Genomic DNA, 20,381 nt, shown 5'->3' with positions numbered 1-20,381 from the left:
TTTGATGGTTTCTTATTGTCTCTGCTTGTTTGGTGAGTTTGCAAAGGTTTTTGAAAGGAAAGTCTGACGCGTACAATTAGCTCATTTGCATAGTGCAGCTCGTGCACTTTCAAGTCCGAGTCGGTGTTTTCAATTGTCAACAAATCTTGACAAAGATTTCTTTCGTTATCTTTTGTGTTGAGATGCTGCAACAAATTTCACGAATGTAAAAAAGGCTACTAACATCATGTGTGTTTCTTCAACATAAGCATAGTGAAGTTTTACACTGCGAAAATGAAAATAGACAAGGAGTTTTTATAACTCGATCAACAAAATCGAAATCGTTATTCCAAGTTGATTAAAGAAAGGGTCATCGTAACTTTGCTGATTGTTTCTGCTTTATTCACATATTTTCAGCTTAGCTTTTAATATGTTCTCAAACATTTATCAATCTTAAACATATTTAAAAACTATAGAGCTATTGTTTGAGTTCGATGTACGCTTTCACACGAAAGTGCGGCGGAAGTACAATTTGTCATGTTTACTGACTGTACAAAACACGCATCGGCGGGCGCTCTCATTCATCGACAACACAGAATTTACTGGATTTTTACACAAATAAAACTGAGCAGTATCTACGGACGTAAAGTTATTAAGCCTCGATGAAACATCAAGCGTTGCTTACAATTCAAGCGAAACTCAAACTAGCAATTATTTTGTTTTACTTTTCGGGCGCGATAGACTGACAAGCGTGTGGCAAGAGGAGCTATGAAACTTTGAAGTCCTGAAGCTCTGCTATATCTAAATATATCCAGCTAGTTTTTTGCTGTGTAATGGAAAAGCTGTTAATTTTCAACATATGTGAAATTTAAAGTGGAGTAATGTACAGCTCATGTAAAAGAAGCATCAGTCGGAACACAACTTGGTCAGCGATATATATAAGCTTACAGCGGAACATACCTAAATTCGACACTGTCTTACTTCACTCAAACTGGAGCAGCTTACGACGAAAATACTTAAGCAAAACTCCAACAGACGTAAACGCGTTGAGTTGTGGGGCAAAAACATGAAACATTTCGGGAATTTCGGACGCCATTTCACCCGCGCGACATCCGCAAAAATCCTCGCAGCATGCACGCGCGTGTGGCGCAGGTGATGGCGCAATTTGTTCTAAAAATAGCATTATTGTCCCATATCATGGGGACAACCCCAATACTTGAAATGGCGCGCGCTTACGGTCTCCGTCCCCGATTATGGCTCCTGTCGCTGGCTAATGCTCACTGAGTAACTTATTAATTGTTTAATCGTTGCACAATGTCACCAAAAGCAACCAACAATAGTCGCGGACCAGAAGATGTATTAGCAAGGGCTTTGAGAGATTTAAATATAACTGGGGTGAGCAAATTTCCTTTTTAAAAAACCCGGGAAAGGAGCGGTCGTGGCAGCTTCTTTAGCTGGAAGAGCTGTTTACGACAGTTTTGCCTGCTGGATACGGGAAAAGTCTGATTTATCAAATGTTTGTTCTTGCCAGGATCTTTGAATCGAACGTCGATTCTCGTTGTTTCCCTTTTCAGAAGTATCTTTGAAAGACAAGCTGCGGGAAATAGTGGAATCACTGGGCTATCCTTCTGTCGATCGCTCCATTGCCGATGCGAATTTAAAATTCTGACTGTCTTCCACCGCCTCACAGTTCGTAGCTGAAATAGTTATGGCATTGCTTGCTTTACAGCCATCTTTACTGAGAACACAGCGTAATTTTGCAGCGTTCCTGAAACTTCTACAAATACGTTTAGACAACGTTTGCATTAAATTGAAGCGAACCTAATAGGAAAATAAAAGTCGACTAAGACAGTCTCTGGACTTCGTAAATAAAATTTCGAAAGACGCTCTCCGCTTAATTTTTGCACCAGACTCAATACCACAGAACCTCCAGAAATTATGGCAACTGTTTGTTTCTTTTTACTCGCTGTTTTCTGACTCTTCGTGGTGGCAGAGGAGTCAGGACATTTCCATGAGAAAATAACTTCATGGTTGTTATGTTGTTATGTTGAGATATTCCCACTGGGAAATTATTTAAATTGACTATTGTACTGCTAGTCGCAACAATCGCCAAGGTTCCAAATATTTCACAGTTTATTCAGTCATCTTGTTTACAGGAAAGTATTCGAAATCTATTAACGGATTAGAATTATAGTTAACAAATGCCGGGATTAATATACATTTATTAGCACAGAACAATATTAATATACCCACTGGTGTCTCTCAAATCTGTGACTAGTAGTATTGGCTTCAACGATCTTGTCAATTAATTACGTATGGCATTGTTACGTCATGTCGCATAAAAACGTCACGCATTAATTTCGTGTTAGAACGAAACAACCATTAAATTACTAAATTTCTGCAGGAAAGTCAGTTATGCTGACAAGCGCATTAGTTTCTGATTGGTAAACCTGTTGACAGTAACTAACAGTTGGTGACATCGGATTACATGGAAATTGGTGGACGTAATGCGAAAAGCCCGGTTCCTATGACAGGCGTTCCTTCCCCTTCTTCCCGTTTTTTGAGTCCCTACACCTTCCCCGTTTTACGCTTGCAACACAGGCTACTTTCTCTTCGCAACGCGGACTTGGCAAAACTGTGCTGGAAGGAAACAGTTGTCAGCCTAGGCCTGGTAACAACTATTATTTACAAAATACACTTAAGAGTCCCTGTCCATAAAGACGGGAAATAACTCGGCAAGGGTCGAAAATTCGATTTCGCTCATATTTTCATGGTAGATAGGCTACGGCATGACAAAAACTACTGGATAGTTTTTTTTTGATAAAATATCCTTTTATTTCAACGAAATAGACAAATTACCAAATTCCGTTAAAATCGTCATTTGACGCACCATTTATTAAGCAAGTTTGAGAGTCTCGCAAGCAAAACCACATCATTCTTCCGTCTTTAAAACACTCAAATATTTTTGTGCAATGTTTAAATGTGTACTGGGTTGATTTAAGGGAATGTTGCGTTGTCCTTTTGGTTGCAAAATAATTAAATTTCGAAGACATGTATTTCATTGACTTAAAAGTACTTCGTGAATATAATTAATTTTCACCATGTGCGAAACCTTCAAATGGATTAAGCTTCTGGTGGTTGAATCGCAGAACGATGGTCTACAGATTCCTGTAAAAATTTCTTTGGGCAAATGATTGTAAGCGACGCGAGAGCTTTTCAAAGTACGTTAAAAATGCAAATATTTGACCATCCGTCGTCAAATTTCAATTTACGGGTTAGACGTATATCTTAGCATGCGCCACATGACTTGACCTATAATAAGTTGAAATAGACACAGAGCTGATAATCTCGAAATGTTCTAACCTCATTTGTTGTAAAAGGCAGGTCCAAAGCCGATTTGACGCGTTTCTCTCACCATTCGCCGCACATAAAGCAGAAGTTTGCTTTTGTTTACACAAGGTTAACGTCCGATGTACATCGTCAACTGTCAACTTATTTAATGGTCAAATACCATGAATCTGTGACCCTCTTTCGACACATATGATCACCACTGCATCTAAGTCAAAAACGGCTAAGTCATTTGTAGATAGTAGCTTGCTTTGCACTACACCAAAATATTACGTTTAATCATCATGGTTTGATGGCTTGAATCCTTGCTTTGCAGGGGTTCCTTGCACGTCACGCAATGCTGTCATCCCATTTTAGGGGGTAGGGGTAGGACAATTTCTATCCTAATACGTAAGGCTCCCTAAGGCTTGGAACCACTGGGAGCACACAGTCGCGTTGAGTAGGAAGAGATTAAATTAAGAAATGAAAAGAATGAATAGTTTACCATTACCCATGTTGTTATCTTTTCCTCGACCACCGCTACCTACATGCCCTGCGTAATACTGTAACGCTAAACTCATACCTAGGTCTTTTCGCGCTCTGCTATTATTTTTGGTTTACATGTAATACAGTGGGCTACCCTCGGGGAAATGGGTGGTGACCGCTTAATGGGGCTAGCCGCTTAAATAGAGGTTGGTGTACCTTGAATATTTAATTTTTCACTATCGGGTTATAAATTTCTTGGTGAACATGGAGTCAATTCAAGACAATCATGATAGACGTGTTTGAATTACCACTCGTCATGCACCTTCAATTTTAGACTCCTATCTGCCATCGCCCTGTCCAAAAAGAAAGTTTTTAAATTTTGGGTGGCCTCTTAATTGCCGGTTTTCACATGACGTCACTAAAATTCAAACTACAAAACTATTGATCTTCCTGAGATTTTACTTTAATGATGTATAAGAGCAGCTGAAAACTAATAATCATAGACAGTTTTGCTCCGAATGGGTTCTTGGTTTTGTGATAGACTGCGCTTGAATTTCTAAGCTTTTGCGTGACGCGGCATTTACATGACGCGAAGAGAGCTGTCAAGTTGGTTAAAAAAGGGACTTATTGCGGAGAATTTGGGCTATCTGAACAACTCTTGTATTAGAAAAAGTATTAGTTTAATGTTTTTGAGTTCCTCGAGTGATAAATGCACGCTTTTGTAGTAAAACTCAGTGACAGATGTTTCTGTTGGTTTCCGGCGCCATGTTGGTGCCCATCCGGATGGGCACCAACATGGCGTCTCCATACAAATCTCTGTAAATTTAGGTAAAAAGTTTTTCCGCATATCTTGCATAAGAAAAATTGTTGTGACCCGAATCTTGGCGAGAGTCTTGGCATATTTACCTTCTTTCTTTTCTCAGATTCTGGACTTTATCTGTTCAACGGTTTTGAATTTTATTTTAATCTATTTTTTATGGCGTGACACTGAAAACCACCAATAGGGGTAAAGACAATAATGAAACCCTTATCGGAACGACCAAATGGTGGCCGCGGAGGTAACTGGTCAATAGGTGTTTTATTTACAATATTTTACTGACAATAATTTTGGACTGTATTGACAACAGTCCACTATTTTCTGTTACAAACATACCAATGCCTTACCACTAAGCAAACAAAATATGCCAAATAAAACGGCATGGCCAGGGCTATTTACTCCGTAATTACTAATTAAATTTAGTCTGTTTTTCTCACGAATTAGGCACGTTGTGATTTCCTATTTTCATTTCAGCTAGTTCTTGCTTCATTGATCTTTAATTTGTTTATGGCGATTTTTTTAAAATTCTAGTGAGTACAGGCGCTAGCTTTATCAGCTGTTGTCTGAAACATCAGAACGTACAACGTACAACCGTGATTAGGACGGAGGCCACGTACAACAAATAAGGTTAGAACATTTCGAAATTATCAGCTCTTTGTCTATTTCATCTTATTAAAAGGTCAAGTCATGTGGCGCATGCTAAAATATACGTCTAAGCCGTAAATTGAAATTTGACGACGGATGGTCAAATATTTGCATTCTTAACGTACTTTGAAAAGCTCTCGCGTCGCTCACAATCATTTGCCCAAAGAAATTTTTACAGGAATCTGTAGACCATGCTTCTGCAATTCAACCACCAGAAGCTTAGTCCGTTTGAAGGTTTCGCACATGGTGAAAATTAATTATATTCACGAAGTACTTTTAAGTCAATGAAATACATGTCTTCGAAATTTAATTATTTTGCACCCAAAAAGACAACGCAACATTCCCTAAAATCAACCCAGTACATATTTAAACATTGCACAAAAATATTTGAGTGTTTTAAAGACGGAAGAATGATGTGGTTTTGCATGCGAGGCTCTCAAACTTGCTTAGTAAAATGGTGCGTCAAATGACGATTTTAACGGAATTTGGTAATTTGTCTATTTCGTTGAAATAAAAGGATATTTTACCAAAAACTATCCAGTAGTTTTTGTCATGTCCTAGCCTATCTACCATAAGAATACGAGCGAAATCGAATTTTCGACCCTTGCCGCGAAATTAAAAATTTGTCTGATTTTTACAGGCAGGCACTCTTAATTGCTGGTCCCGAGGGTAGCAGTTAGTTTTGTTTTACAGAGAATCTCGATCTTTGGGAGAGAAAACTCGCAAGTCATCGCAACTACACGCAAGGCATGGCCAAACGGAGTCGCAAGTAGACCCAAGTTTTCAACTTGCGTCTACTTGTGACTCCCGTTTGGCCAGGGCTTAATACAGGTAACAAATACAGCGTTTGCATGAGAGAAAAATCGGGACTTTGAAAACTGGCCGCTTAATAGAGGGTGGCCGCCTTATACGAGCCCGTTGTACAGGTTCGACTGTATATGACCACATAAAAGACCAATGCAAGCATTGACTGATTAAAGTTTTTGTGAGGTAACTGCTGTTCTTTTTCATGTTTTTCAAAGAAAAAGATTAAACCCAGACGACTCAGGGAAACAGAGTACGAAGGGAAAGTTTGTCTACCCTCCAACCAATGTAAATAACGAGAAGAAAAAACCTTTATTTGTAAATGATCTCACATTTGAATCAAAATGACACAATTCTCTTCTTTTTTGCGTGTAAATCAATACTTTACCTCCCTTACATGTGCGTGTACTATTTAACAATTAGTTTAAATCCGGATAAAGAACTCCCCGTGTACAATGTAGCTGAAAAATAATAATAATAATAATAATAATAATAATAATACATTTGTGGCATCATAAGATGTGCACATCTGACGAACTCGCTATTATATACAAATAAAAACCCAAAAAAATCAGAAAAAAAGATGCATCAAGGAAAGGAAGTTACGAGGCTATCCCTATGTGAAAACTCCCTTAAAAGTACAATAAAATCGATATCAAACTGTCAATTAAGATCCTCAATTTGTCAGACATTCAACTGCAATTTGAGCATGGATTTATACAGCTGAGGGTTATCAGCTTCCACTACATCCATCTCTTGGTAAATCATTGCAAACTTAACTATTCTGTAGTGCGGAAAAATGAATGTTTAGAGCAATTAGGTCTGTTGACAACGTAAAAAGAATTAACAGACTATTGTCACTTGCTATCTGACGTGAGTTTCTATTTCTAGGGATTGTTTATGATATCCGGTCCACAAGTGTGTCAGTAAGTTGCTAGAATGGTCTGCCCGTAGAGAATATGTCCCACACGGTCAACTGTTACCACAGCCTAGATGACACTCTTACTGAAAGTAAGCGATGAAAGTAAGTTTGCCTACTTTGTGTGACTACTAATTTGTAAGACTCGTTCCTGTCTAGTCCTCGTCTCACTACTTCTGGCTCATGGATCACAAAACGGGTAACTTCAATACCACGTGGTTGTTCCTGATCTCTCCCTTAAAGGTTTCTCTGTCGATCAACCAAACACATAACAAATGTAAGATTTATACTCTGCACTGCTGTAACAAGAAATTACCTAACAGCACACAAAGACGCTGAAATAATGGACAAGAATCGACAACCAACCTTTCTGTCCACTTTGTCCCTGGCGACTCGGCTTTCCTTTTCTGAAGTTTAAGATAAATAACTTGAATCAAGATGGGTTACACTTGAAAAGGCCGAATGCCCCTATTCAGATATTGTTATAGTTCATTGTAAAACAAAATGAGAAATAACGATCATCGGTTTCAAAAAGTAATACAGACGTATTAGACGGCTTATACAGGACGTTGGTTTCTGGCCACAGACAGACTTTAACGAATTTACTGGCCTTACGATTTGCGGAGCATTTTGAAACTATGCATAGAGTAGATACACAATAATGCGAAATGACACGTGTCTTCCCATGTCCGGCCGACGGGAAACGGGGACAAATTTACATCTACCTTGTTTCTTCTAAAACCGCAATGTTATACACTAAAATATCTTATAAGAGATTAGTTATCAAACGTTATTCTTCTCCAAAACCAATCATGGATAACAACTGAAGTTTACTGAGTAAATGGAATATTTCGGTCCTACAACAGCTTAAAGGGACAGTGTCCCGGCTGATTACCGAAAGTGCCCTTCGCTCAGTTGAGTCAGTTCCATAATATTTTGCCAGAGGCTATAGCAAATGTTAAAATAATTGGACAAGAAGATTCTGAAGAGCGTAAAGGAACCAACACAGGATTACAAGGATGAAAGTGATTACAATTCATCAAATTTGATTTTATAACTGAAAGACAGGAAATCATGCAAGTTGCCTTCGCGGCCAGTAACATTTTGAATCTCTTCAGTGTGTACCATTTTGGTGTTTATTCTTTCTGCTGCAAGATAACAATAGAGGCTGACAGCAAGCTCCCGGCCATACTTATTAAAACACGATATATAGCTATAGACATAGCTATCCAAAAATATTAACGTTGCAGAAATTCCCTTACACACCTGATTTTAAGTTTTCCGATTAGGCCTTTTGACTTAGTCGTTGGATCTAGCAGCTTTTCCTCCATACCTTCCAAGTTGAACTGCATTGTAAATACAAGATGCTTCAGTAGACCTATCTGTACTTGGTCGTTGGAAGTTGTAGCCTTGACTTCTTCTAGCTGTTTTTGCAGCTCGATCATTTCTCCGCTCTTCTTCTCCAGTAATCCCTTCACGGATTCATTCTCGGTTTTCAGCTCGTTAAATCGGTCTTTAGTCATTAAGAGCTCTGACCACGTCTTGCTCAGGTGCTCCTCACACGCGATCTCAAGGTGGTTTTGTAGATTACTCCTTTTGTCCTATGCAAAAAATGTCAACAGCGAATATTGACCAAATATGCTTCGATTAACTATCACAAGAGCACAAAATAGTAATTACAATTTTCGTGTGACGCAGGTTTAAAAACTCAAACATTTATTGGAAAAACAAGCGAGTTCATAAGCGTAATTTTCTACCGTCAAACTGTGCAGTTTATGAATATTCTTTCATTATTACAGCTAAATAGCTAACACCAATTGCTAAGCCCTTTGACTATTTGAAGTACTTTCTATGTAGCACCATGCTCGACAGAAATAGCTGAAATTTTTATCTAGCACTCTGCTAGATTAAAATTGCTAGAGAAATTACCCTGGACCCTCCTGGTGCGAGAAACAACATGGAACTTACATGAAAGGTACATCCAGCTTCCTGGTACGGACAAACCACCATCGTCATCATACAGTCGTCCCTCAAATGGGACTCTACCTACAAAAAACAAACAAAAACAAAAAAACAGAAAGATGTGTTGTAAAACGTGGTGGTAATTTATCATTGCTTTTCTTTTTCAACTCTGGAAATTGTTTAAGGCTAAGTGTATGCAATTTGTTAGTAATCATCTCGTCATCTACACAAGCGTAGTTCCCGTTAAGTTGCCAACACATCTTTCGTGATTTACTGTTTAAAAGTAGATTAAAAGTGACCTAATTCACTCCATTGACCAACCGATTTCTAAATTCGATTATTTCTCACTCGCTATTCTGCATGTGATCTGTATCAGTCAGAAAGAATACACTACACTAGAAATACATTAGCTTATATTAGCCCTTCAAAAAAATAAATGTAATACCCTGGCCATTCATTTAAGTTCATATGTATCATTATTGGATGAAGTGATGTTTGTTTACCTCCTCCCGGGGAATCTGCAATCCACATTCTTGAGTACATTCCAGAGGAAAACGTGCGCACTCGTTATCTTCAGGAAACTGTTAACATAGGCGAGCACTAAATGTGAGAAACAGTTAAACCAACCACAAATAACCACCAAAAAAGAAGCTAAAACTTTCATCGCAATTTCAATTATAATTGGACACAGAAAGGGCTCTTTTATCTCATGGTCAATAGCCTTTTTTACCCTTAACTTTTCTCCTCTGCATTACGAGGTTATGCAACGTGAATGAGACGCAATTTTGGGCAGAGTTTCTACCAAAATTGCTGTCGAAAAGCTTAAGGGCTATTTCATGCCCAAAATGACAACAAAACTGGCCCAGAATAACTTTTACTCCAGTTGCATCGAGAAATCGACCTGTCTTCTGTTTTTGTTTCCCAATTATCCTAATCGTGGAAATGCATCACCTAGACTCCGCAAATGCTTCTACTTCTGCTTCTTTCTTACAAGCCAACATCTGTAAACCTCTTGCATTATCTTAGGAGCAAATCATTTGATTCCGGTATATGCACGCATGCCTGGGCCTAAAAGCGACCGATCGTGTGTGAGATTCGCTAGTACGTTTATAACGGTGAAGCAGTCTTACCTTTGTGAAACAGAAGGCAAACTCTTCTTTACAGTATTCACATTGCACGATCCTGTTTAGGCACTCTGATGTGGTGTGTTCGTGCAGGAGTCTTCTCTGTATCTCTCCTTTACAGTCATCACAAGTTACCTCTTGATATTGACAGGTAACGAAGTGCTCCTCATAATAACGTACTGGTCCAGTCCAGTCACATCCTCTTTCATTCTTTTTGCATTTGACGCGAAGAGAAAGTATCTCCCTCTCCCAGGCCACATCACGAAAGAACTGAAACTTACAGAAATTCAAGTAAGATTGAATGTCTAACTGAACAGTCCATTGTTAGACAACGTTCGTTCGTTTGGTTCGTCGTGCGTGACGCGGAAGAAAACTGCGGGAAAAATATGGCCGCGCGAAATGCGCTCCTCGCCCCCAGGATTTCGCGCAGCCACTTCTTTCTCGCGGTTTTCTTTCGCGTCACGCACGACGGACAAAGCGAAAGAGGGACTACTCGTAGTCTAGTCTACTGTGTATTCATTATTGATCAACTATCAATGCAATGCCCTAAAATAGATTGATAAGAATTGGTTGAGTAAATGGGAATTGACTTTGAACAATGAGTACTGAACCAGTGAGCCATCGTTTGGGCACTGAAATTTCAGCAACTGTATTTATTAGTTCAGTCTATTACTCGTTGAGATCCACGATTTATTGATTACCGTCAGCAATGTTTTCTGCACAAATAATTATTATTTGAAAGGCCTCACACAAGAGCACCTTTGGTGAACTCAGCCCCCCCTGCCTAAATATTGTCATGTTACCCGCTATTCAGTTATTCATCAATTCAAATATGTGTAGAGGCTTTTTCTCTAACAGTTGATCAAACGTGCAAAATTAAATTGCGATCTGATTGAGCAGAGCGGAAAGTTTAGCGATAAAATTTTCTCTGAATGTCAGATGACACAACATCTGTTTTCGTTTTTCAGCTCTTGTCTTTCGTTGCTTTCACTGACCCAACAGAACAGCACTGAATTTGCGGGCCGTGATCATGATAGGGATCATGTGCAACCGTCATGTATCCGTGACACAAAATAAGTTCACCGTTTTAAAGGCCATGCTTTGCGACCGATTATTTAGGGTTAATTCTTTGCATCTTGAAGTCTGATGAAGTGAATTTTAATTCTAAGACGACGGAAATACCTTCCATTTCGAACAAACGGTTGGGTACACCGCTATAGTGATTGTTTAGTTATTAACTTAATATGCATTGATTACTAAGTTCATAGCTATTTTCGTTCTGCTTCCGCGTTCTCTGCTTTCGCGTTCTGTCACAAAAAGTGCCTATCTGGAATATTACTCATTGTTTATAATTTGCACTTTTTACTATACTCACCCCTTCATTTTCAGGAATACGACTTCTATCTTGTGGGCAAACGGGAACTTCACCTTCACTGATGGATTGTGAATTTAAAATTAGCCAGCGACTAATAAATTTAGCATCAGCGTATGTGTCAAACTGTGAGGACTCGATTTTCAACACGAGAATTTATACCAGTTGGACAAATCAGTTTTCTTCCCATTTGCTCGCAGAGAATAAAACCTGAACACTAAATAAGCTGTAGAATGCGCCCTGGACTCAAGAGCTAGATTAAAGGGAATACAATTAGTTTACTATAATCTGCCCTTTCCATTTTCCTTTCACTACACTCATTTTTCAGCAATACGGTGTTTACATCGTCAAGCGAAGGGAGGAATGCAAAATACGAAATACAAGTGCTCAATGGCATCAAATCAACAGTGTATACTATACAGTACCTGAATGCTTTTAATAAGCAGCCTTTGCAGAATCGATGACCACACACAGTCTGTACGGGACTCCGCATGGCAAGAAGGCATATGGAGCAGCTTTGACCTGGAGACAACTCATCTACAAACGCAAAATTATAGCCACCAATTCTGGGTTCATCTTCGAATTCTCCCTCCATAGTCAGTGCTAATAGAGATAAGGACGGAAGTAGAAAGTGAAACTGCTTACTACATGAAATTGTTCCTCCATTTCATTGTCGAAGAGTAAAGCACATATGAAACTGGCATTGACGATGACAGCGACGGTTTTACACGCATCTTTCGCCCATTTCACAAACGCCATTTTGTCCATAAAGGGCAAAGATTAGACAAGGGAACACGAAAATCAGCAAAATTTTACAAACTTAGACCACTAACCTTGTGAAATATACCGTACGCTATCAGCGTCTCCAATAACACTACAAAAACTTGAAGTTTGACCTGACCTTTATAGGTTTTTGGCTACCGCGTCGTCTGTAGATCTGTTACTAAGAGACTCTCTTTAGCTTCCTTGTCGTTTCAGTACGTTTCATTTTCGTTACATTTGGTTCCAGCTATCTTAAGTTATCCGGCATTGTTTTGTAAGTGAGTAAGTAGTAGAGGGGAGCGGGGGCGGGGGGGGGGGGGGGGGGGTCAGTCTAAGTACCTCGGAATGCCGACTGGACACGGACGCAATTGTCCTTGTCTTGTTGACGAGTCCGATGTATTTTTGTGATGGCGTTCTTGTCCACTTTTCAAAATGGCGGACAGGAGAAACCCTTGGATGAACTAAGGCCCTCGCTGATTTGGCCTAGTCTTCCGAGATTGCTGATTGGCTTTAATGACTCTAAAGAAATATGGCAAATACGGCCCGATTACACGTGTTTGTATTTGTTTATAAAGAAAGATGTTTGTTTGATTAGCTGATTTTTTGGTCCTGGTACCCAGACTTCAAATGCACGCGCCCTACCGAAATCCGGAGGAGCGATTTCTAGCTGTCTTTGCTTGGTTACTTGAGCGGGCAAAATGCTGTTGACGAGTTAACTGACACACAACAATTAACAAACAAAATCATTTAATATACCGTTTAGTACAAAGATTAAACAACAATGTGAACATAATTTCAGTTGTTTTTACCGTGAAAAGACTATTTAAACCAACAATGGTGTCGGCACGGACCTCTGTGTAATAAGATAGGTATATTTTCGCTCAAAACTATACTGTAAAAAAGTTAGCAAAGCGTTCTATTAACTATGAGCGAACGAAACTATTATTCGTTACCAGATCATAGCTCTGATTCAAGGATCCCGAGTAGTCCGTTCACAGGCCTTCCATTTTCTCTTAGGATTGTCGAGGGCACTATATAGCAGTATGGTAAATTTAGAAACCGCGGGGGCTTGGACAAGCGCGAGACGAAAGAGGCTAGGGAGTAGCGCATTCTCGGTCTCCGTGCCCGTCTCTGTGCTCGTCGCGCGCTCCCTAAAAAGTACAAAAATAGAAACGGTTGTGGACAGACTAATGCTCGAGTCGTCAATTAACCATTCCATTTGGAGCATATCTACAGAAAGCATAACACTGAATGACATCGAGAAACTAGACCTTAATTATCATTAATTATTTGTGTGTGCTCCAGGTTGTACTGATGATGAGTTTGCTGAAATTGGAACAGTCAAATCAACTTCGTAATCTTAGCGATACTGCGGGAAGGGGCCTAATAAAAGCTAATTAAGTCGTGAAACAAAACTTGTGAAAATGTCTAAATTTTTCAAACAAGTTAGGCTGTGTTCTACCACTTTTCCAAACATCGAGAACACAGTTGACGAACTTCGAGGAGTTTGAAATTGTGGTGAAACACGGTCTCAAGTGCTTGATATACAGTGGAAGCTCTCTTAATGGACACTCGAGCCTTCACAAAACCCCGTTTTTCCCCATACAAACTCTATTTAGTCACTCCCTTAAGCGGACATTCTCTAAGAGGTCGCGAACACCTTCGGGACTTGCGATCTAGACTTTCCTTTGTCTTGAAGCTCCTGTAAGTGAACACGGTAAAGGAAATGCCATTAGCTTCTGAGTGCTGTTCGTCACAACGATTTTACAGTGCATAAACATTGGTAAACTGTATCACTGCATTTTGTCGCAGTGACACCAGATTCAGTTGTGGACACCTTTTTCGCGTCCTGAGAATGTCTGCTTCCGCTGTATCTTCCAGATCAAAACTAAATCTAAGCAGGAAACTGAGCAAAAAAAATCGTAAAAATGTATTGTATGCTCTAAAGATCAGGGGCCCGTTTCTCGAAAGCCCCCGAACCTTTTCGGGCCCGGGACCCGTTTCTCGAAGGTCCCGAAAAGTTTTCACACCGGGAAAGCCGAAAATCTGAAATGTTATGATTAAGGATCTGTTATATTCACATAATATTAATATAAACAGAAGTTCTCTTCATACACGGAGTTCCAGGCGTGTACACCTCTCTGTTTTTAGATACAGATGATCTAAAAGTGGCTTTGGGGGCGCCTGGTTTCAGGGGCTTTCCAGAAACGGGCCCCAGGAAAGCCATTTTTAACTAGTCTGTATCTAAAAACAGAGAGGTGTATACACCTGAACCTTTTTGTATGAATAGAACCTCACTTCATATTAGGAATTTGTGAATGAAACAGTTCCGTAATCATAAGGTTTGAGATTCTACTTCGTCATTGGTCAATGTCGCTAAGGAGTCATGTGAGATATGCGCGCGAAACCAGAGCGGTCACTTGCAAGCGAACTTTAGAGTAGTTGCACGTAGAAATATTTATCATGGCGAAAACAAACCATCCAGAAGATCCCGACGAAATACCGAAGGAAAATCCCACTGAGGAAGTCGAAGACGACCTTCTAGAGGATCCTGCACTCGACAATAGCGACTCGCTATTGAGAGTACTCACTAATTTGGACCGAAACATGGATCACATGGCGGGTTCATTGTCCGCCATGGGCGAAGCTTTCGCTGCTTTGTCGAAGCAGCGCCCAGCGAAGCGAGACGCTCACTCTGGGACTTTAGACCCTTTAAATGGGGAAACAAAGAAACCTAGAGTTGATGCCGGTGATGCTGTTGAAACTGGCGGTGAAAGCGATGATTCGGACGTTCAAAAGCTTCTTGCAACCAGCGCTGACAACGACTCCGAAGGCGCCAAAACGTCGTCCGCCAAAACGCAGGACTCCTGCAACAATGAAGGCGAAGACGATCTTTTAAAGAAATTGGCCCTTGACTTCTCAAAAGATGACAAGGTGAGCAGCCCAACATCCAAGCAACTTGCAGATATTATCAATAAGAGATGGGCTTCGAAACTGAGTGAGAACAAGGTCAAAGAGACGGTCGAGAAATACGCTCGCCCTGAAAACTGCGAGAAGCTTGTTGCCCCCAAAGTGAACCCAGAGATTTGGGGAAAATTAACCCATCATGGGAAAAAGCAGGACCTCAGATTGTCCGCTATTCAGAACATGATAGTGAAGGTTGGAGCCATTATTGCTCAATCAACCCAGAAGCTCATGGATTTTCGAGGCCAGGGCACGCAAAGTGGCAAGCTCGACACGGGCGCCTTAGTCACAGCACAAATTGATGCCATTGCCCTGTTGGGTCACACCAATTACGAGCTCTCGCCTCGTAGACGGGAAGCTATCAAACCCAACCTTAACAAGGAATACGGCTCGCTGTGTTCTTCGCAAACGCCGGTTACCAACTTGTTATTTGGCGACGAGCTTCAGTCGCAGCTTACTGCAATTCGAGCCTCAAACCGAATTAGTCACACGGCAGTGCACAATAGCACTAATAAATCTTTCACCAAACCTCCTTATCGCCAGAAACAGGACCAGCCTTTTTTAGGCAAGGGCCATTTCCAGTCCAGGTGGAAGCCCCAGAAAAACCTGGAAGAAAAAGGAGGAAACCAGCAAGAAATAAATACTGCCGATGACATCATGTCCAAGCTCCACATGTTACAGGTAACCCAATTTGAAGGCTTTATTCCTACACTCATAGCTTACCTTGTTGCCCAAACAAGTTGCTTCAAAAGCGGTAGGCTGGCACAATTTGTCCATTGTTGGCAAAGAATCACCTCAGACACTGAGATTCTTCAAATGGTGTCAGGACAATACATTGAATTTGACACTAAGCCTTGCCAAACACGCCCCCCTGCAGTGAAATGTTTTAGTGTAGAAGAAAATGCTATTATTTCCAAAGAGGTTGCAAGCTTGCTTCAGAAGGCAGTTGTTGTTGAAACCAGTCATGAACCAGGGGAGTTTATCTCTTCTGTTTTTGTGCGACCCAAAAAAGATGGCTCTCACCGAATGATCCTGAACCTTAAAAACCTGAATAAGCATGTGCAATACAACCACTTTAAAATGGATACCCTTCAAAGTGTAATAAGTCTTATTACCCCTAACTGCTATATGGCCTCTGTTGACCTCAAGGACGCATATTACTGCGTACCTATTGCGGTTTCAGACCAGAAGTACCTTAAGTTTGAATGGGGTGGCAAATTGTATCAGTTTACCTGTTTTCCTAATGGTTTAGCTTTCTGCCCAAGGAAGTTTACTAAACTAATGAAGCCAGCCTACTCTGTTTTGAGACAACTTGGGCATATAAACTCACCGTATATTGATGACTCGTACCTACAAGGTGGAAGTTATGAGGAATGCCTAGCTAATGTTCTAGACACTGTGAAAATGTTCCTTTCATTGGGTTTCATTATTCACCCTCAAAAGTCAGTTTTTATCCCTTCACAAAACTTATTATTTTTGGGGTTTGTCTTGGACTCAGTCCAGATGAAAATTTATTTGACCAATGAAAAAGTCGATAAGCTCAAATCAATTTGTACCAAGCTTATCAAGGCCAAAGAAACCACTATACGGGAGGTTTCAAGGGCCCTTGGGTATATGGTATCTAGTTTCCCAGGTGTCATGTATGGCCCGCTCTATTTCCGTCAGTTAGAGAGGGAGAAAACTCTTGCTTTAAGATATAGCAAGGGTGATTATGATGCTTGTATGGTAGTATCAGACAAAGCTGGTACAGAATTATTGTGGTGGAACACACACCTTGAAGCCAGTTACAATGTCATTAGTCATGGTGAGCCTACTGTTGTCATGTCAACTGATGCCTCATCCACTGGCTGGGGCTGCGCCCTAAACGATACCAGTACAGGTGGACATTGGACTGCAGAGGAAGCCAGAAACCACATTAACTATTTAGAGCTCCTAGCCATATACTTGGCTCTTAAATCTTTTTCACCTATCATTAATGGGCAGCATGTGAAGGTCATGGTGGATAATATGACTGCCCTGTCTGATATTAACCATATGGGTACTAGTAGCTCTGAAAAAAGAAATGACCTAGCCAAAGAAATTTGGTTATGGTGTGCCCAAAGAAATATTTGGCTGACGGCTGTCCATATCCCTGGTGTAGAGAATGTGGAAGCTGATAGACAATCTAGACGGTCTCACTCGCAACTTGAGTGGACACTAGACAGAACTATTTTCAGGGACTGCATCAATGCAGCAAAGGTTGAGCCCAACATTGACTTATTTGCTTCCAGAATAAACCACCAGCTTCAGCCCTATGTATCCTGGCATCCTGACCCAGGGGCTGTGGCAATTGATGCATTTCATTTATCATGGAAGCAATATGTGCCTTACATGTTCCCTCCATTTTCTCTTATCTCCAGAGTATTGCAGAAGTTCCAACAGGAGAAAGTTCAAGGAATTATCATTGTGCCAAAATGGCCAACCCAAACGTGGTGGCCTGTCTTGATGAGAATGCTGATCGACAATCCAGTACTACTACCCAAAAGAAAGAAACTGCTGTTTCTTCCGAGCAGTCCAGAAAAGATTCACCCTCTGTATCCAAAACTGGAGCTGCTGATGTGCCACTTGTCTGGAGATCCCTTGAAAGCCAAGGAATTTCGACAGCAGCTTCCAGAATCATTATGCAGTCCTGGAGACAGGGCACCACAACCCAGTACCAAACTTACTACAAGAAGTGGGAATCATTCTGCTGTCGACGGAAAATTAATCCCCTTCAGGCCACTTTACAGGATGGCATAAATTTCCTTGGAGACCTCTTTGCTACTGGTGTGGGATACAGCTGTATTAACACTGCACGTAGTGCCCTGTCCTCTATTATTGTGCTTCCTGGGAGTGTTCATTTTGGCAGCCATCCGCTCGTTACCAGGTTTGTGAAAGGCGTTTTCGAAAGTAGGCCTTCCCTCCCACGATACAAAGAAATATGGGATGTAAACTCTGTCCTAAAGGTACTTGTCACCTGGACTCTTGGAGTGGATTTAAGTCTGAGAGATCTGTCCTGGAAGCTTACCATGTTGCTTGCCCTCTTGTCTGGCCAGAGAGTACAGACGCTGAAGGCGCTTAATCTGACCTCAATGAATTTAACTGCAAACACATGTGTATTTACCATTGAAACACCACTGAAGACCACTCGGCCGGGCAAGCACCTAGGTCGAATCGAGTTTTTGGCATACGAGGCTGACCGGAACCTGTGTGTTGTACAACATTTGCACGCCTATATTGATAGAACATCTCACTTACGAGGAGAAACTGACCAGTTGTTGATTGGCTATCAGAAGCCTCGCAAGCCTGTGTCAACTGACACTATCGCTCGCTGGATCAAGAATGTCATGGCCAAAGCAGGAATTGACACTAGTGTATATAAAGCACATCGCACAAGAGCAGCCGCCACATCAGCTGCAAAAGGGAAACAGGTCCCTATAGACACTATCTTGTCTGCGGCAGGTTGGAGTAGTGTGAGCACCTTTGCTCGGTTTTATGATAAGCCTATCCAAGACACTGCCGCAAACTTCGGACATGAACTGCTGCATAGTCACCGTTAAATACTTTTTACACAGCTGTTTCAACCAGAATTGTTTACCATATTGTTACTGTTACTGTAAGGTTACTTGAAGAGACATGACATTTTGATGTGGTGTGTACCTTGTTACAGCACCGTGTTGTCATCTTTATTGCATTAAATAGATTGATGTTCATGGTTTTGCTCATGATCATGACGCTTTAAAGTCTCACATGACTCCTTAGCGACATTGACCAATGACGAAGTAGAATTGTAAAATTAAACGAAACTTACCTAAGTTGAAGTTTGATTGAGATTCTACGAAGTCATTGGTCTGGAGCTAGGGAGTCAGGTGCCCTCCCATCTGGGCTACACACCCTACTGATTTACAACAGTCCTGATCATTCGCCTTTAAAGTGTGACCGCTCTGGTTTCGCGCGCATATCTCACCTGACTCCCTAGCTCCAGACCAATGACTTCGTAGAATCTCAATCAAACTTCAACTTAGGTAAGTTTCGTTTAATTTTACAATTTTGCTACGGCTTTCCGGGTGCGAAAACTTTTCGGGACTTTCGAGAAACGGGCCCCAGATATCTAAACACCGTCACCCTTATGAACCTGTAAGTAGTAGCGCCTAATACCATGGTTACCTTATGTTGGGTACCCTGGTCCCAGAGGTTTTTCTTGATTTTTCTCTTCTCTTGATTTTTCTCAGCATGAGAGAGCTGCGAGAGAGCCGCGAAGCGGTGAAAACACGATTCGCGAAGCGGCGAAAAAGAAAAACCTCTTGTTACCTTGGACTTGAATCTCACTTTCATGCAGACGCCAGGATAAGTCGGGCTCGGATTGGTTGATATTTTTACAAACACGCAAATCAATATGATTGGTTCGTTTGATTGGTCATACCGAGGGGATGGTGGGGATATCTGTCACTGCACTTCTTGAGGTACATTTTGCCTATCTCTACCAGGGAAGGAATTTGTTTGAAATTACTTCAGTTCTCAGTTTATACACATTTAAGATTCGCCTGTGTTCGACATGGATTATGTTTCTAACGGTGTCTTCGAAGAAATTTTGAAACTCGGTACTCGAGGAGCGTTTTCCAGAGATCGAAGGTCTCACCGAACATCACGAAAAGAAAGGCTTTCTCGCAGTCATAAATCGCAAGGATGTCTTCGCCATACTATCAACCGGACATGGAAAGTCAATTACATTTCAGTTGCTCCCTGATGTCTGCAAATACCTGTACCTGTCAGGCTATTTATACCCTCACTATGCCACAATTTTGTTGTGTGTCCTCTGAAGTCTCTGGTAGACTCTCATATCCGCGAACTGCGAGAACAATCTGCTCAAAGAAGCTTGTGCGTTTCTATTCGGAAGTCCCGAGTCCTTCTTACAAAACGAGTAAGTGGAGAAACATGCTCCGTAGTAATGTTTAACAAGACAAAACCTTCGCAATCGTTGCGGATGAAACCATTCTTGCAAACACGCGCGTTGACCCCGGCCAAGTAGGTCAAATGATACCACTCTTCACCACCCGAGTGGAGACATTAGCGGCTGATAAGCACGTGATTGCTAAGTTGCTATTGGTCCTTTTTGTAATTATCAATTTGACGCGTTTGACAGCTGGCGTCTGCATGAAAATGAGATTCAAGTTTAAAGTGCCACTGAAACGGAATTTTTGT

The 20,381-nt window shown here is 40.9% G+C and overlaps 2 protein-coding genes and 1 pseudogene across 6 annotated transcripts; 2 read left to right on the top strand and 1 right to left on the bottom strand.

Moving 5' to 3' along the window:
• Positions 1-6,351: 6,351 nt before the first annotated feature.
• Positions 6,352-12,487, bottom strand: LOC149106161 (TNF receptor-associated factor 6-like). Of its 4 annotated transcripts, XR_016209648.1 has the most exons (10): positions 12,269-12,487; positions 11,861-12,038; positions 11,439-11,496; positions 10,070-10,339; positions 9,443-9,520; positions 8,946-9,023; positions 8,244-8,578; positions 7,344-7,384; positions 7,097-7,226; positions 6,352-6,519 (listed from the first exon to the last, which is right to left on the bottom strand). XR_016209648.1 is itself a non-coding variant. In XM_089297613.1 (9 exons), the coding sequence occupies exons 2-9, from the start codon at positions 12,028-12,030 to the stop codon at positions 7,183-7,185; spliced, it is 1,074 nt and encodes a 357-aa protein (XP_089153739.1). In that variant the 5' UTR covers positions 12,031-12,038; positions 12,269-12,487; the 3' UTR covers positions 6,352-7,182. The 4 variants fall into 4 exon arrangements, 3 of the variants coding, with proteins under 3 accessions (XP_089153739.1, XP_089153740.1, XP_089153741.1); XM_089297613.1 differs by having other exon boundaries at positions 6,352-7,226; XM_089297614.1 differs by having other exon boundaries at positions 6,352-7,226; positions 10,070-10,333; positions 12,269-12,486.
• A 2,104-nt stretch (positions 12,488-14,591) lies between these two features.
• LOC149106160 (uncharacterized) lies at positions 14,592-17,693 on the top strand (annotated as a pseudogene). Its single transcript, XR_016209929.1, has 2 exons — positions 14,592-15,842; positions 17,561-17,693. The product of XR_016209929.1 is annotated as an uncharacterized LOC149106160 (transcript).
• Positions 15,770-18,940, top strand: LOC149106159 (uncharacterized). The gene is made up of 2 exons (XM_089298407.1): positions 15,770-15,842; positions 17,561-18,940. Exons 1-2 carry the CDS (start codon positions 15,819-15,821, stop codon positions 18,737-18,739), a joined length of 1,203 nt encoding a protein of 400 aa, XP_089154533.1. The 5' UTR covers positions 15,770-15,818; the 3' UTR covers positions 18,740-18,940.
• Positions 18,941-20,381: the final 1,441 nt, after the last annotated feature.

Source organism: Orbicella faveolata, unplaced genomic scaffold, assembly GCF_042242905.1.
Source record: "Orbicella faveolata isolate gen_17 unplaced genomic scaffold, um_ofav_v1 contig_3, whole genome shotgun sequence".
Lineage (NCBI taxonomy): Eukaryota > Metazoa > Cnidaria > Anthozoa > Scleractinia > Merulinidae > Orbicella > Orbicella faveolata.
Note: the sequence above shows the minus strand (reverse complement) of the source record. Positions and strands in the feature narration are given on the sequence as shown.